The 15,761-nt window shown below is 42.3% G+C and overlaps 1 protein-coding gene across 2 annotated transcripts in view; it reads right to left on the reverse strand.

The window, feature by feature from the left end:
* Window positions 1-13,965: 13,965 nt before the first annotated feature.
* The window catches only part of FBXL15 (F-box and leucine rich repeat protein 15), an 81,464-nt gene continuing 79,668 nt past the window's right edge, over window positions 13,966-15,761 (reverse strand). For both annotated transcript variants that reach the window (XM_073596609.1, XM_073596611.1), the window contains exon 5: window positions 13,966-14,731. In XM_073596609.1, coding sequence (XP_073452710.1) covers window positions 14,542-14,731 — 190 coding nt within the window. In that variant the 3' untranslated portion in view covers window positions 13,966-14,541. The remainder of the gene's footprint in view (window positions 14,732-15,761) is intronic.

Below are 15,761 nucleotides of genomic sequence, written 5' to 3' on the forward strand. Positions count from 1 at the left end.
GTTCAAAATTTCGGACTTGGATAGATTTATTTTGAAGTTAGATATCGTTTGGAAGGTGGGAAAAGCTGACATTAAGTTGGGAAGAGAAATACGTGGCTGTTGGATAAAAAAAGAGTATATCATCGGCATAGGCAGCGTACTTGTGAATTCTATCACCTATTTGTATGCCATGTATATTAATGTTATGTCTAATCGTGGCTAGGAAGGGTTTCAAAGTAATAGCAAAGAGAAGGGGGGATAGGGGACAACCCTGTCTAGTGTCATTGTGTAGGGTGAAGGGGTCACTCAGTAAGCCGTTTATACGAATCTGTGCAGAGGGAGCGGAGTAGAGAGAAGAAATACAGTGATACATCTTTGGGCCTAAACCAAAGTGACGTAAAATCATCTTAAGATAGTCCCAGTCCACCCTATCAAACGCTTTTTCAGCGAAGGTAGAAAGGAGTAGGGTGGGCTGGGAACACCTCTGAACATATTGAATTAAAGAAATTGTACGTAAGGAGTTATCTTTAGCCTCTCTGTGTGGCATGAAACCTGTTTGAGCTGCAGAGATCCAGCTAGGCAATAGGGGGAGTATACGGTTAGCCATCACCTTGGCAAATAATTTATCGTCAACCTTTATCAATGAAATTCTATTGCCCCTTACCAGTTCTTGGATGCAATGGCTGCTTTCATTTTCTTTTTTTTAGGCTTTCTTTCCTTTATTTTCACCTGGTGAACCAGCCAGTAACTCTGTCGTTTTTCAACAGAACAAGCTGTCTTGCAGATGTAGCAGTTGAGACCGATTTACCCCTGACTTGGTGCTTACAATAGTTAGCTGTGGGCTCTTTCCTGTAACTAATTATAAACTGTGAGCTGCAGTTCAGCTTCAATTTGTTAGTATATCTAAATCTGCTAGTACATCTAACACTCCCCTCCCCCCCAGATTGATAATGTTGCTGTCCAAAGGTGTCCCTATGCTCATTCATCCATAGTGGGGGACACTCTCTAATACAGGAGGTGAGTTACTGACCAGATCACCAGGTGAAAACGAAGGGAAAAATGCCTGAAAATAAGAATTTTTAAATAAGATGTCATACGTACCTGCTCTGGTTTTGCACAGTCCCCTTCTGGGGCTCCCTGCTGGCATTCCTAGCTGCCCCCTCCCCCTTCCAAGTGCCCCATAGCAAGCCACTTGCTATGGGACACTCGTTTGGGCTCGATCCGGTCACATTTGGCCCCTTTCAGGGGGGAGGATTCCGAAAAGCGGAAGTTCCATTTTTGGGTAGTGAATGCATTAGGGTGAAAACCTTTCCCCTTTACAACCAATGTAAGATCAGTAGCAGGAAGGCGTGGAACAAAGCTTCATTTTTTACTGGAAACCAGCTGCCAATATCCCTGGATCATTTTGGCATGCCGTTTTTACTGAAAGTTATCATAGCCTATTTAATTGTTCATATACTCATGAAATTCTTATTTTGCATAGGCTTATGGTAGGTTTACTTTTAGATAAGGATGCTATATGCTAGGGGAACTTTTTGTATTTAGGAAGTGTTTGTTTAAAAAAACAAAACAAAAGTATGATGTTTCAATACAGATTAACTGCAATGCAGCCCCCTTTGTAAGGAAAGCTTACAGAGTGCTTGACATAAACTGGTTTGCCTTTTGTGACTGTTTTCAATATAGGCAGCTTTTTTATTATTTTTCTTGTTAATTGTATTGTATTTAGCTAATCTAGGCAGATGATTTAGTTTCAGACATAATTAAAAGAATATCTGAAGGTTGGTTATCTTTTTATTGTGTTGATTAGCTTTGTTTGAATGCTAAAATTATTTTGGTGTTTGTTAAAATTAAAGTGCATGTACTGAGAGTTTTAATAAAACTGTATATAGTGCGCTACTTGTCATATGTCATTTGATATCACAAAGAAGGTCTGAATTGTGAAGATGTAAGTGTGCTACTAACCGTGTCGGTGTAAAGATATGCATTATATGGATATCCTGTTAGGATGCTAAAGTTATTTGTGGGAACTTGCTTCAAGGGATAATTCAGTCTGCAGAGAAACCGTTCTTGCTTGTGGAGACCAATGTATGCCAGTAGACATGGGTGAGCAAAAAAAGTGTCTAATGCCTGGTATTTGCACTGTACACAAGTGGATAATGCAATTCTATCTTCATCAACAGGTCAGTCCACCCAAAGGTGATGTTTCAGTGATTGGAGTCTAGTTGGCTCCTGGCTGCTTCTTTATCTTGGATACCAGTGGCTTCTTCTCCCTTTCAAAATTCTACTCTTTGCTCTTACGGTAACAACCTGGACACTACCACTTTGGAGGATGTTTCCCGGGCCAAGATATTTAGCGATACCTTAAGGGTTGCCTGCCAAATATCTGACCAGTCCTCAGGCATAAGGTCCTAGGCTAAATTATTTACCCATTTAGTGGTGTAAACTGGAAGAGGGGGCTTAGATGTAGTTAGCTAAACTTTACATTGCTTTACTATTACATCTTTTTTCAGTCTATTTTTAAGAAAAAAACATGTATGACAGACATTTTTCTGTTTGACCAGTGTTACTGTAGATTAAAAGTGCACATTTTATTCTGTGATTTCTATATTGTCGAAGGAATTTTAAAAATGAAATAAAAATGTTTTTTTTTTTTTTTACAATTCTGTGAATTATTTTTTAAGTGATGCTTACAAATGAAACTAAAACTAGCTTAAATATGAATGTCAAATAAAACAAAATTGTACCATACTTGCCATAATTTTCACATGGCATATCCACATGACAGCATACATGTGATAGTAGCCCCACCCAATTCCGCCCACAGAACCAGTGCATAGCTATAAAGGGTTAACACCCACACAACAGCCCATTCCCTGTACATCACTAGGAACAAACTGGGTGGGTTCAGTATGTTGCCATGGATAGTCTCCAGGAAATGAAAATGACAGGAAGTATGATACAATTTTCTGTTTTCCTGGTGCCTCCATGGCAGCATACATGTGATAGATTAATAACTGGCTACCAGGGTGAGAAGTTTCAGCAAATCCATAACTAAGAAAGTGAATAAGCTACACCAAAGACAGCTGCAGCGAGGTCTACTAAACTTATCAGTACTGAAAGATTGTACCATAAAAGATCCTGATTGGCTCTCTGGCCTGTCATGTTGGCTGACATCTCTGCATAAGGTGCCCACGATGTCCAGATGCTACTGGAGGAACATACATTAATTACTTTCGGTGCTTGCAGCCCAGCCATGTAGTGGGACCTTAGAATTACCTTTAGAAACCGCAAAGCGATTGTGCGCCAGAGCCTTCTACCATTGTTGGTTTTTAAAGCGGAGGGCCACCCTAAAATAAAAAATTGCATTAATATTCTTAAAAAAAAAAAAAAAAAAATTAACTTGCCTGAAACCCCTGTTGCTAGGCAGTCTTCCTAATCTGCCTCTTCCTATTCCACTGCGCTTCCTCCTCTTCGGCGAGCGGCCCCGTTGCTTTCTGGGACATGTGTGTGTCCCAGAAAACAACGGGGCCATTCACAAAGCGCTGCGCGTAGAAAACGGGCAGTGAAGCCTGTTGCCTGTTTCTTTTCGTTAAGATGGAGGCGCCGGCAGCCAATGGACGGATCGGCCTTGGGGGGGCCGACATCGCGGGCTCGCTGGAAAGGTAAGTGTCCTTATTAAAGTCAGCAGCTACAGTGTTTGTAGCTGCTGACTTTAAAAAAAAAAAAAAAAAAATCACGGCCGGAACACCCCTTTAAGGAACTAGGTATAGCTGCTATGGCTAGCTAATGACTGTTTGCAAGTATGCTATCATTGATCTGACTATATTGTAGGGATTCACCCAGCTGCCTGCTTGACAGCTGGCTCCGACACTCCAGCTTTGAGCTGGAGGGGCAGAGCGGAGAGTGGAAAACTGACATTCTCTGCTCCAAGCTGACTGACAATTGAGCGATGTTGGACAGCTGCAGCATAGAAGTATGTGTTTTGGGTTTTTTTTGTTTTTTTAACTACTTCCTGGAATGACCAGGCTGGATCACAAACCGGTACATCCTCCAGCCTGTTTTGGGTTAAGGGAGCGTGCCTGATCTGTGCTGTGATTCCCTACAGCACAAGTTTACCAACAGGTTCCAGCCAATGATGTTTGCCTTTAATCTGCTGATTGACTGTAGAAAAGACACAGGAACTGCACTGTTCCCTCCCTGAGCCCTTTTCAGTTCAGGGAGACAAAGCAGACCTGTTTGAGTAGAACCAGCACATATACACTTGGGCACATTTAACCCTTTTGAGTGCCCTGTCACAGTATCATTAGTACAGTATACAGCATTTTTTTTTTTTAATTGTAATCACTGTATTAATGTCACAGGCAACTTCAGAAAGCATCCCTCCCAGCAAGGGTCAGTTAGCGCTCTATCGCAGTCACTAGAGGTCGCTGACCACCGCCATTACTAGTATAGTGTCTGAATCAGTATTTTGATCACAATCAGAACTAGACTAGTGTCCCTATTAGTATAGTATCCCCAAAAATGCAGTGTTAGCAGGATCAGCCCCGTTCAATGCCAGCACTTGTGTTTTAGCCCCACCCCTCAACAAGTGCAGTGCCAGTATAATGTCTGATCACTGCCATTTCTGATACATCATACACAAAACAGTGTTGGCAAGATCAGGCCCGATCTCTGCTTGCACTTGCAGGTAAATTCTATTTCTAGTGTGCAAGCAGTCCCTGACAACAAGGAGCTCTTTTTGCCAAGGGTACCTGTTAAAGCGGAGTCCTGCCGAAAAAAAATAATTAAAAGTCAGCAGCTACAAATACAGCAGCTGCTGACTTTTAAAATAAGGATGCTTACCTGTCCAGGGAGCCCACAATGTCCTCACCCGAAGCCGACCGTCCCTCGGCTCCCGGTTGGAGGCGCCGGCATTTTCAATAAGGGAATCAGGAAGTGAACCTGTGTGTCTCCCAGAAGACAGCGGGGGAGACTAACATGGTGTAGATCGCTGCAGATTCTGCGGTGATCTATTGCCAGAAGTGGGAGAAAATAGCTGTATTGGACAGGTATCTGCAACACCCCCCCCCCCCCACACCCCCGAAAGGTGCCAAATGTGACACCGGAGAGGGAGGAACCAGATAAATGGAAGTTCCATTTTTGGGTGGAACTCCACTTCAATTTTGTGGCCAAAATGTCCCACAAAAGGTACATTATTAAAAAGGCCTACAGGATTCATGTCAGATGAGAGCGAAGGGGAATCCTCACTGACAGAACACAATCCTGTAGAAAGCAGTGGCACCCTGACAGGTAGCTCAGATGATGGGGCAGGCACAGTGGTGTAGTGGGTAGCACTCTCACCTAGCAGTAAAAAGGGTCGCTGGTTTGTATCCCAACCATGACACTACCTGCCTGGAGTTTGCATGTTCTCCCTGTGCCTGCGTGGGTTTCCCCTGGGTACTCCGGTTTCCTCCCACACTCCAAAGACATGCTGGTAGGTAAATTGGCTTCTGTCCAAAATTGACCCTAGTATATGAATGTGAGTTGGGGACCTTGGATTGTGGGCTCCTTGAGGGTAGGGACCAATGTGAGTGTGCGATGTATGTGTAAATTGATGGTGCTATATGGGTACCTTAACCACTTGATCACTGGGCACTTAAACCCCCTTAATAACCAGACCAATTTTCAGCTTTTGGTGCTCTCACATTTTGAATGACAATTACTCAGTCATGCAACACTGTATCTATATGAAATTTTTGTCCTTTTTTTCACACAAATAGCTTTCTTTTGGTGGTATTTAATAACCTTTGGGTTTTTTATTTTTTGCGCTATAAAAGAAAAAAGACCGAAAAATCTGTAAAAAAAAATGCATTTTTCTTAGTTTGTTATAAAATTTTGCAAATTAGTAATTTTTCTTCATATATTTTGGCCAAAATTTATACCGCTACATATCTTTGGTAAAAATAACCCAAATCGGTGGATATTATTTGGTCTTTGTGAAAGTTATAGAGTCCAAAAGCTATGGTGCCAATCTCTGAAAATTGATCACACCTGAAGTACTGACGGCCTATCTAATTTCTTGAGACCCTAACATGCCAGAAAAGTACAAATACCCCCCAAATGACCCCTTTTTGGAAAGAAGACATTCCAAGGGATTTAGAAAGATGCATGGTGAGTTTTTTGAAGTTGTCATTTTTTTCCCACAATTCTTTGCAAAATCAAGTTTTTTGTTTGTTTTTTTTTTTACACTTTTTTTTTTACACTTTTTTTTTTTTCACAAAATTGTCATATTAGCAGGTTATTTCTCACACACCGCATATGCATACCACAAATTACACCCCAAAACACATTCTGCTATTACTCCCGAGTATGGCGATACCACATGTGTGAGACTTTTACACAGCGTGGCCACATACAGAGGCCCAACATACAGGGGAGCACCTTCAGGCGTTCTGGAGCACCCAGGCCAATTCTGACATTTCTCTCCTACATGTAAAAATCATCATTTATTAGCTAGAAAATTACATAGACCCCAAAACATTATATATGTTTTTTTTAGCAAAGACCCTAGAGAATACAATGGCGGTCATTGCAACTTTTTATCTTGCACGGTATTTCCGCAGCAATTTTTTGAACGCTTTTTTTTTGGAAAAAAAACAGTTTTGTGCTTTTAAAAAAAACAAAACAGTAATGTTAGCCCAATGTTTTTGCATAATATGAAAGATGAAGTTACGCCGAGTAAATAGATACCCAACATGTCACCTTTCAAAATTGCACGCGCTTGTGGAATGGCCTCAAACTTCGCTACTCATAAATCCCCATAGGCAACGCTTTAATCATTTTTACCGGTTACATGTTTTGAGTTACAGAGGAGGTCTAGGGCCAAAATTATTGCTCTCGCTCTACCAATCGCAACGATACCTCACATGTGTAGTTTGAACACCGTTTTCATATGTGGGCTTACGTATGCGTTCGCTTCTGCATGCGAGCACACAGGGACAGGGGAGCTAAAAAAATTTTTTTTTTTTTTTTATTGTTCATTTTACTTCATTTTAGTTTGATGCTTTTTTCAAAAAAACATTTTTTTTTACCTCTTTTATTCCTATTACAAGGAATGTAAACATCCCTTGTAATAGGAATATGGCATGACAGGTCTGCTTTACAGTGAGATATGGGGTCAATAAGACCTCACATCTCACCTCTAGGCTGGGAAGCCTGAAATAAACAAAAAAAAAAGATCCTGGCTTCGATCGTAGCGGTAGCGGTGAGTCAGTAGAAGCACCGGAGGGTGGTGGGAGGGGGGGGGGCGGGGGTTGGACGGCCGCTATGATCATTCTTATGGTGTAGGGAATCGCCGGCTAAAAAAAGCTGGGCGGGAAGTGGTTAAAACACTTTTTTTTTTTAACACCAAGTTGTCCATTTATACAATATTTCTAACACATAGCATGTACATACCAAAAATGACACCCCAAAATAGATTCTCCTACTCCTCCTGAGTACGGCGATACCACATGTATGAGACTTCCACAGCCTGGCCACATACAGAGGCCGAGTATGGCAGAGTATGGCTGGGTATCACTGAGTATTGCAGAGTATGGCTGGGTATGGCAGAGCATGGCTGGGTATTTCGGAGTGTTGCGGGGTATTGCCGAGTATTGCGGGGTATTGCAGAGCATTAGGGATGGCTGAGCATGGATGGATGGCTGGATGTCACTGGTTAGTGCTGTGGGCACTACACATACAGCCCACAGCGCTGCAGCCATCCATCCATCCCCCTCTCCGCTCACAGTGTACCGATCGGTACACAGGTGGGGAGGAGAGGAACTGGCGTCATGAGATGACGCCGGTTTGTTTACATGTGATCGCTCCGTCATTTGACGGAGCGATCACATGGTAAACGGCCGCAATCAGCGGCCATTTACCGGGATCCGTGATGCGGCGGGTCCTCTGGACCCGGCGGTCACGGATGTGTTCAGGTGCGCGCCCCAGGGGGCGCGTGAGAGGGGAACTCTGGGAAGACGTCATATAACGTGATCCCAGAGTTAAGCAACCGCCCTGTTGCCGTCATTGTAAATGGGCCGGTTGTAAAGTGGTTAAATAAATAATAAAATAATAGATGAGCATCTTAATGAAACACAATGTACAGGGATAGGGACAATTGTAGACATGCACACTCACTCAGGTTGAACTGGATGGACTGGTGTCTTTATTCAACTTTACTAACTATGTAACTATGACGAAGAGGAGGTCCCTACTAATATCAGGCGTACCCGACCCCAGGTTGCTGAGGTGCTAGAAATGCATGATTATGCTCATATGCAGCAGAGTGCTAGTACTGGCACTGCACTACTTTTTAGTGATCTGGCAAGCACTAGCGGCCTAGTACATCCTAGCCTTTAAGACACCAGCATTGCAGTATTTTATGGTGAGGGGACAAGCACCAAAAGTGCAGTACAAGCTGGTGAGGTAGTTGGCACTAGTAGCAGAATGAGTTAGAGTACAGGCACAACATCACCCGTGATTCCCCCATTCACAGCCCAGCCTGGGGTTCAGGTGGAAATTGCAAACTTAACAACCCCCCTTGACTTTTTTTTTTAAGCTTATTTTCACTGAAGACCTCTACAATTTATTTGTGGGCTAAACTAACCCAAACTCATTCCTTGCCAGGACATTCGAATGATGACCTATCACAGTTTCTGATTTTTTGGGGCCCCAACACTTAACCTCCCTGAGTGTGGCTCGGGGTTAAATTTCAGTACCATTAGCCGTAACCCCGAACCACACTCGGTATTGCATTGCAGGATCCTGGTGGAGGTTACTTACCTTGTCCCCAGGATCCTGCAATGTCCCCCGCTGTGTCCTCTGCCCGATGCCTCTGTGTGCCGGGCTCCGTTCCCTGCGAGCGTCACGACACGCCAAATTAAAAAAGTTGAAAATTCATAATACAGTACACTGTAATCTTACAGATTACATTACTGTATGAAATTGTTTCACAACCCCTTTGTCCCTAGTGGTTTGTCCAGTGCCCTACAGTTTTATATTATATATACTGTTCTTTCTGCCTGGAAACTTGAGATTGTCCATAGCAACCAAAAAGTGTCCCTTTACGTCAAAAAGTGGTTTTAGACCAGCTAGAAAACAGCGATAGTAAATTAGAACACTTGCAGAATTGAGCGTTAGTGAATCGTGGGGAAATTTATTTTATTATTATTATATTATTATTTTTTTTTATAGTTATTTATAAGGAGTCCCTGGTAAATTTTACTGGCATGCTTGTTTACAAGCAATATCTCCCCAGCAAACATGCCGGATATGGGGTGAAACTGTATAAGCTCTGTGAAAGGGCCACAGGCTATACATATCCTTTAAGAATTTACGAGGGAAAAGACAGTGAATTGGAGCTCCCAGAATGCCCAGACCACACGGGGAGCAGTGGCAAGATAGTATGGGTAAGTGTACCACTTTTTAGATAGTTGTTCAATCTTGGAATTGGCTGCTGCGGCACCGTGCAACATAATCGCAGGGGCTTCCTCCAATGGTTTATTACCACCCCACTTAGAAAGGGAGAGCGAGCCTGCTTGCACTATGAAGAACTACTCGCAGTGAAGTGGAAGGACAAACAGGATGTATTCATCCTGTCTTCCATTCACACAGTCATAACAGTCAAAATTAACACAGCATCTGGTGTTGTTGAAAAGCCTCTGTGTCCACGATTATAATCTTTATATGGGAGGCGTAGACTTCAACGACCAAATGAGGAAGCTGTATTTCGCACCCCGCAGAGCTAGACATTGGTATAAAAAAAAAAATGTCTAATGCTTTTATAATAAACACAGCAACTGGAAGAAATAGATCCCTTCTAAAATTTCAGGAACCAATCATCACAGCCCTTTTGTATCCAAAAGGTGCTGTGGCCCAAGCTCAAATCCAGATGCAGTTAGCTGGCTACATGAAAGGCATTTTCCAGATGTCTTCTCAGGTACCCCAACTCAAAGGTCTCCCCAAAAAAGACATGTATGTAGCAAACACGGAATGAGACAACGCCCAGTATTTTTGTCCCACCTGGTCTTGGCATCAAGAACTGCTTCTGTCGCTACCACACACTAGTGGAGTATTAGTCTAGGGTACACAATTTTGCACAAGAAGGGTCTCAAAAGATGTTAGGAAATTATTGCATTTTGAGAAAAGTTGTTTTATTGAGTTGTTATTAATGTTATTTTGTCACTGTGTGTTGTTAAAAGTTGTTTGCTGTGCAGGAACGCCAATCTGCTGCAGCACTGATCTGTGTATTCTGACAGCAGCAGCGTGCTGCTCTCAGAGTACATACATCAGTGCCTGCCGAGCTGTAGGAGATTTCTAATCCACAGTTAGGCTGGCCATACATTATACAATCTTCTTGTACAACTTTCCTTTAGCTTTACCAAAACCATATAATATGAGGTCAAACCTAAACACTTTCAAATTAAATAAGAAAACTGTATAATGTATGGGAAGCTTTAAAGAGGTTCAAAAGGCTCAAGGTTTTTAACCACTTAAGCCCTCGACCATTTGGCTGGCCAAAGACCAGAGCACTATTTGCGATTCGGCACTGCGTCGCTTTAACTGACAATTGCGCGGTCATGCGACATGGCTCCCAAACAAAATTTATGTCCTTTTTTTTCCCCACAAATAGAGCTTTCTTTTGGTGGTATTTGATCACCTCTGTGGTTTTTGCGCTATAAACAAAAAACGCATTGTTTTTTACTTTTTGCTATAATAAATATCCCCAAAAAGTATATTAAAAAAACATTTTTTTTCCTCAGTTTAGGCCGATACGTATTCTTCTACATATTTTTGGTTAAAAAAAAAATCGCAATAAGCGTTTGGTTTGCTCAAAAGTTATAGCGTCCACAAAATAAGGGATAGTTTTATGGCATTTTTATTAATAACTTTTACTAGTAATGGCGATCAGCGATTTTTTTTTTTTTTATCGTGACTGCGACATTATGGCGGACAGATCGGACACGTTTGGCGCTATTTTGGGACCATTCACATTTATACAGCGATCAGTGCGATTAAAAATGCATTGATTACTGTATAAATGTGACTGGCAGTGAAGGGGTTAACCAGGAGGGGGCGCTGCAGGGGTTAAGTGTGTCCTAGGGAGTGATTCTAACTGTAGGGGGGATGGGCTATGTGTGACACGACACTGATCACCGCTCCCAATTACAGGGAGCGGTGATCAGTGTCATTCTCATTAGGCAGAACAGGGAAATGCTTGTTTACAACAGTATTTCCCCGTTCTTCCTCTCCGTAAGATGATCACGGGTATCCCCGCGGACATCGAGTCCGTGGGACCCACGATCACACTCACTGTGCTCGTGTGCACGGCGCCGGCGGTGCGCACGTGACCACACGGCGGCAAGTTTAAAGGGACGTACCTGTACGCCCATTTGCCTGTCCGTGCCATTCTGCCGACGTATATATTCGTGTGGTGGTCGTTAAGTGGTTAAAAAGGAGGTCTGCCCATCCCTGCAAAAATTAAAAGCCAGCAGCTACACATACTGCAGCTGTTGACTTTTAATAATAGGACACTTACCTGTCCTGGAGTCCACCGATGTCAGCACCGCAGCTGAAGTTTCCATCAGCTGTCAGGTGCTGCCGCCACCATTGCCGGTAAGGGAGCCTAGTAGTGAAGCATTACGGCTTCACGCCAGGTCCCTACTGCGCATGCGCGAAGCACCACTTCGCTCTCCTACTGGCCCGGGGGCGGGGGGGAGGAGGGAGCCGAGCTGTGACGTAATTCCCTGCAGGGGATAGAGTATCCGCTCCCCCCCCCCCCCGTGCCACATTTGGTGCCCCCCGATTTCAGAGGGGGGGGCGGATACCCTATCCCCTGCGGGGGAGGAGACAAATGAGCGGAAGTTCCACTTTTGGGTGGAACTCCGCTTAAGTAGTCAATGCATAGAATGCTTTAAGGTTAAACAACAGCCCTATAGCAGATTTACTGCTCCAGGGCGGCTGTTCTGTGCAGAATCACCTATATATACAGTATATCTGATTCTGCACTTGTCACATCAGATGCCGATCAGCAGGTGCTGGCCACTGGATGTCCGCCAGCACCTGCTGATCGGTGGGGCGAGACACAAGACGGAGCTCTGCCTATGTAAACAAGGCAGAGCTCCGTCCTCAGCAGGGATGTGGTGGGATTTTGCTTCCCTGCGTAAAAACATCACACAGTGTACACAAAAACACTGGTTAGGCAAACAATTAACTGTTCCCAGCCAGTGTTATTAGTACAGTGACAGTTCATATTTTTAGCACTGATCACTATATTCGTGTCACTGGTTCCCACAAAGTGTCAAAAATTTCAGTTCGTGCCATTACTAGTATGAATGAAAAAAAAAAATTCCAGTATACAGTTGTGCTCATAAGTTTACCTACGTCTTTGGTTAAAATAAATGAATCCCAATGAGTGTATATTAATTGGTTTGCGTTAAAGTTATAATGTCTACAAACTATGGTGTGTATATACAGTTGTGCTCATAAGTTTACATACCCTGGCAGAATTTATGATTTCTTGGCCATTTTTCAGAGAATATGAATAACACAAAAACTTTTCTTTCACTCATGGTTAGTGTTTGGCAGAAGCCATTTATCAATCAACTGTGTTTACTCTTTTTAAATCAAAATGATAACAGAAACTACCCAAATGACCCTGATCAAAAGTTTACATCCCCCAGTTCTTAATACCGTGTATTGCCCCCTTTAACATCAATGACAGCTTGAAGTCTTTTGTTGTATTTGTGGATGAGGCTCTTTATCTTCTCAGATGGTAAAGCTGCCCATTCCTCTTGGCAAAAAGCGTCCAGTTCCTGTAAATTCTTGGGCTGTCTTGCATGAACTGCACATTTGAGATCTACTCAGAGTGGGTCAATGATATTGAGGTCAGGAGACTGAGATGGCCACTCCAGAACTTTCACTTTATTCTGCTGTAGCCAATGACAGGTCGACTTGGCCTTTCCTGTTTTATACAGTTCAACTACCTTTTCCCGCAGATCCTGTGACAGTTCTTTTGCTTTCCCCATGGTTCAGAATCCAGAAACGACAGTGCAGAACTGGATGAAAGATGCAAGGGTCTGTCAGGAGTCCAGAAACTCATTGACCTTTTATACACGCACACTAATTACAAGCAAACAGATCACAGGTGAGGATGATTACCTTTAACAGCCATTCAAACCCCTTTGTGTCAACTTGTGTGCATGTTATCAGGCCAAAATCTCCAGGGTATGTAAACTTTTGATCAGGGTCATTTGATTTGTTTCTGTTGTCATTATGATTTAAAAAGCATAAACACAGTTGATTGATAATAAATGGCTTCAGCCAAACACTAACCATGAGTGAAAGAAAAGTTTTTGTGTTATTCATATTCTCTGAAAAATGGCCAAGAAATCATAAATTCTGCCAGGGTGTGTAAACTTATGAGCACAACTGTATATACACACCATAGTTTGTAGACGTTATAACTTTAACGCAAACCAATTAATATACACTCATTGGGATTCATTTATTTTAACCAAAGACGTAGCAGAATACTGAAGAAATTCGATTTTATTACATATGTTTTATAACAAAGTAGAACATATATTGAATGTTTAACTTTTTTTTTTGTTTATATCGAAAGATTTTTATAATAGAAAAGGAAAAAAAAAAAAGGATAAAAAAAGTAATTTAGGTACAGTGTTGTTGTCTGTGCAATTGCCAGTTAAAATAGCACAGTGCTAAACAGCAAAAAAATGCTGTGGTCATGAAGGGGGTAAAACCTTCTGGAGCTCAAGTGGTTAATATAGCCCAAACCTTCTGTTTCTGAAGACTGAAACACTGCCGGTTGCTGCTAGCAAAACTCCAAAATGAATGCTTCTTTTCTTCAGTATCAATGAATCAGCCCCATTGTGTCTGGTGTGTTGTGATGGTTTAGGATCTCAATGTGTAGTTATCCAATGTATGTAAACAAAAACGACAACAAAATTAAGAATTTAATTACAATTACTTCATTTATTGAATCACGTTAAGATCAAACATAACACCACAGAACACAAAGTTGTTAGTTCATATTTTGTGTGTGTGTGTATGTGTGTATATATATATATATATATATATATATATATACACACACACACAGGTTTATTCTTGTGTCTTGGCTCTGAGTGAGCCAGGTTTCAGTCACAGCATGATGTTAGCTAGAGTGCAAGATACAATATAAATATGTCTTATCTGGTTCTGCAGTAATAAATAAACCCATCCGTAGTGTCACCAGCGGGGCAGCCTGCCGCTTTGCGCTCTGTAAAAAAGGTCAACAAATCAAACATCCTGATGTGCTAATAATCACCATCAACCTCCTGTTGAATTATGGCAGTAAAACTGGGCTGCCTCCAGACACAAAGTAATGTCCTCCGTCCTCACAGCACCTTTTAAAACGTTTACAGCTGCTGTAAAGTCTGGCTGCAGCGTGCCTGTGTGGTAGTGTTATGGGGCATGACTGCTTTCTTTTTGGCAGTGGTAGAGAATGTGATCATGGCAGCTAAACAGGCTCTGGAAATATTGCTATATTTGAAGGTTAATAAACGGTGCAAATCCAACAACATCCTGTAAGAGAACCAATGCTCGTTGTAATGGAGGCTCCACGTCCAATGTTACATCTCTCTTCCGTAGTATTCCTAGACTGGATTCTGTCACATTGTGGCAGTGCTTCACTTTGAGGGATTTCAGTTTTGTACAGTACTCAGCTAAGGTTCTGCAGGAGAAAAGAGAAAGTTTATCTCAATATCATTCTTAAAGAAAATCATAGCTGTTTTGTAGGCATTGTGAGCACAAATAGCTGGAGAGATTGTTAGGATTTCCTCATTGACACAAGCATCAAAATACATGTGTCCAGAGATGCTTGGAGCCAAATTCTGAAAGCAATGCCTTTCTATGGCTGAATGCACCTAGACATTCAGCAGCATTTGAATCTATTCTGTGTAGTTGCATTTATATATAACATTTGCGCATCTGGGAACTATTAAAGTGATTGTAAAGTCTTGTTTTTTTTCTATAAAAATAACAAACATGTTATACTTAACTGCTCTGTGTAGTGGATTCGCACAGAGCAGCCCAGATCCTACTCTTTTCGGGTGCCTCTTCTGTGCTCCTGGTCCCTCCCTCCTATCGAGTGCCCCCACAGCAAGCAGCTTGCTATGGGGGCACTTAAGCCGAGCTGCAGCTCTGTGTGTCCATTCAGACATGGAGCTGCAGTTCGGCCCCAGCCCCTCTCTCTCTTGATTGGCTAACTCACTTTGACAGCAGCGGGAGCCAATGGCGCCACTGATGTGTCTCAGCCAATCAGGAGAGAGAGTCCGGGTCTGCCAATTAGGGGGGCCACTGCACACACAAGGTTTTTTATCCTAATGCGTAGAATGCAGTAAGATAAAAAAAAAACGAACTTTACAACCCCTTTAAGCCTGGGTATATGCAGCTAAATGCATATACTGTAAATACAGGAGAAATTGATCTGGGAAGTAAAAAGTTTGTTAATGCCCAGGTATTGTAGGATTAAAAAAAAAATTGTACGGGTATCACTAGTCTGGAGTGAAAATGCTCCTACTTAGGTGGTCTTTGTAAAAAAAAAAAAAAATTATGTAGCAGTTAGTAATAGGAGGAATAGTGTCCCATTTTTTTATGTCAGTGGCAGGAATAGTAACCTGTAATTGCTGTAAGTGGGAAAAATAGTGCTCCATTGTTGGTAGCAGTGGGAGGAAGTGTTTTGTAGTTAGTGTCGGTAGGAG

This window comes from Aquarana catesbeiana, linkage group LG08 (genome assembly GCF_042186555.1).
Source record: "Aquarana catesbeiana isolate 2022-GZ linkage group LG08, ASM4218655v1, whole genome shotgun sequence".
Lineage (NCBI taxonomy): Eukaryota > Metazoa > Chordata > Amphibia > Anura > Ranidae > Aquarana > Aquarana catesbeiana.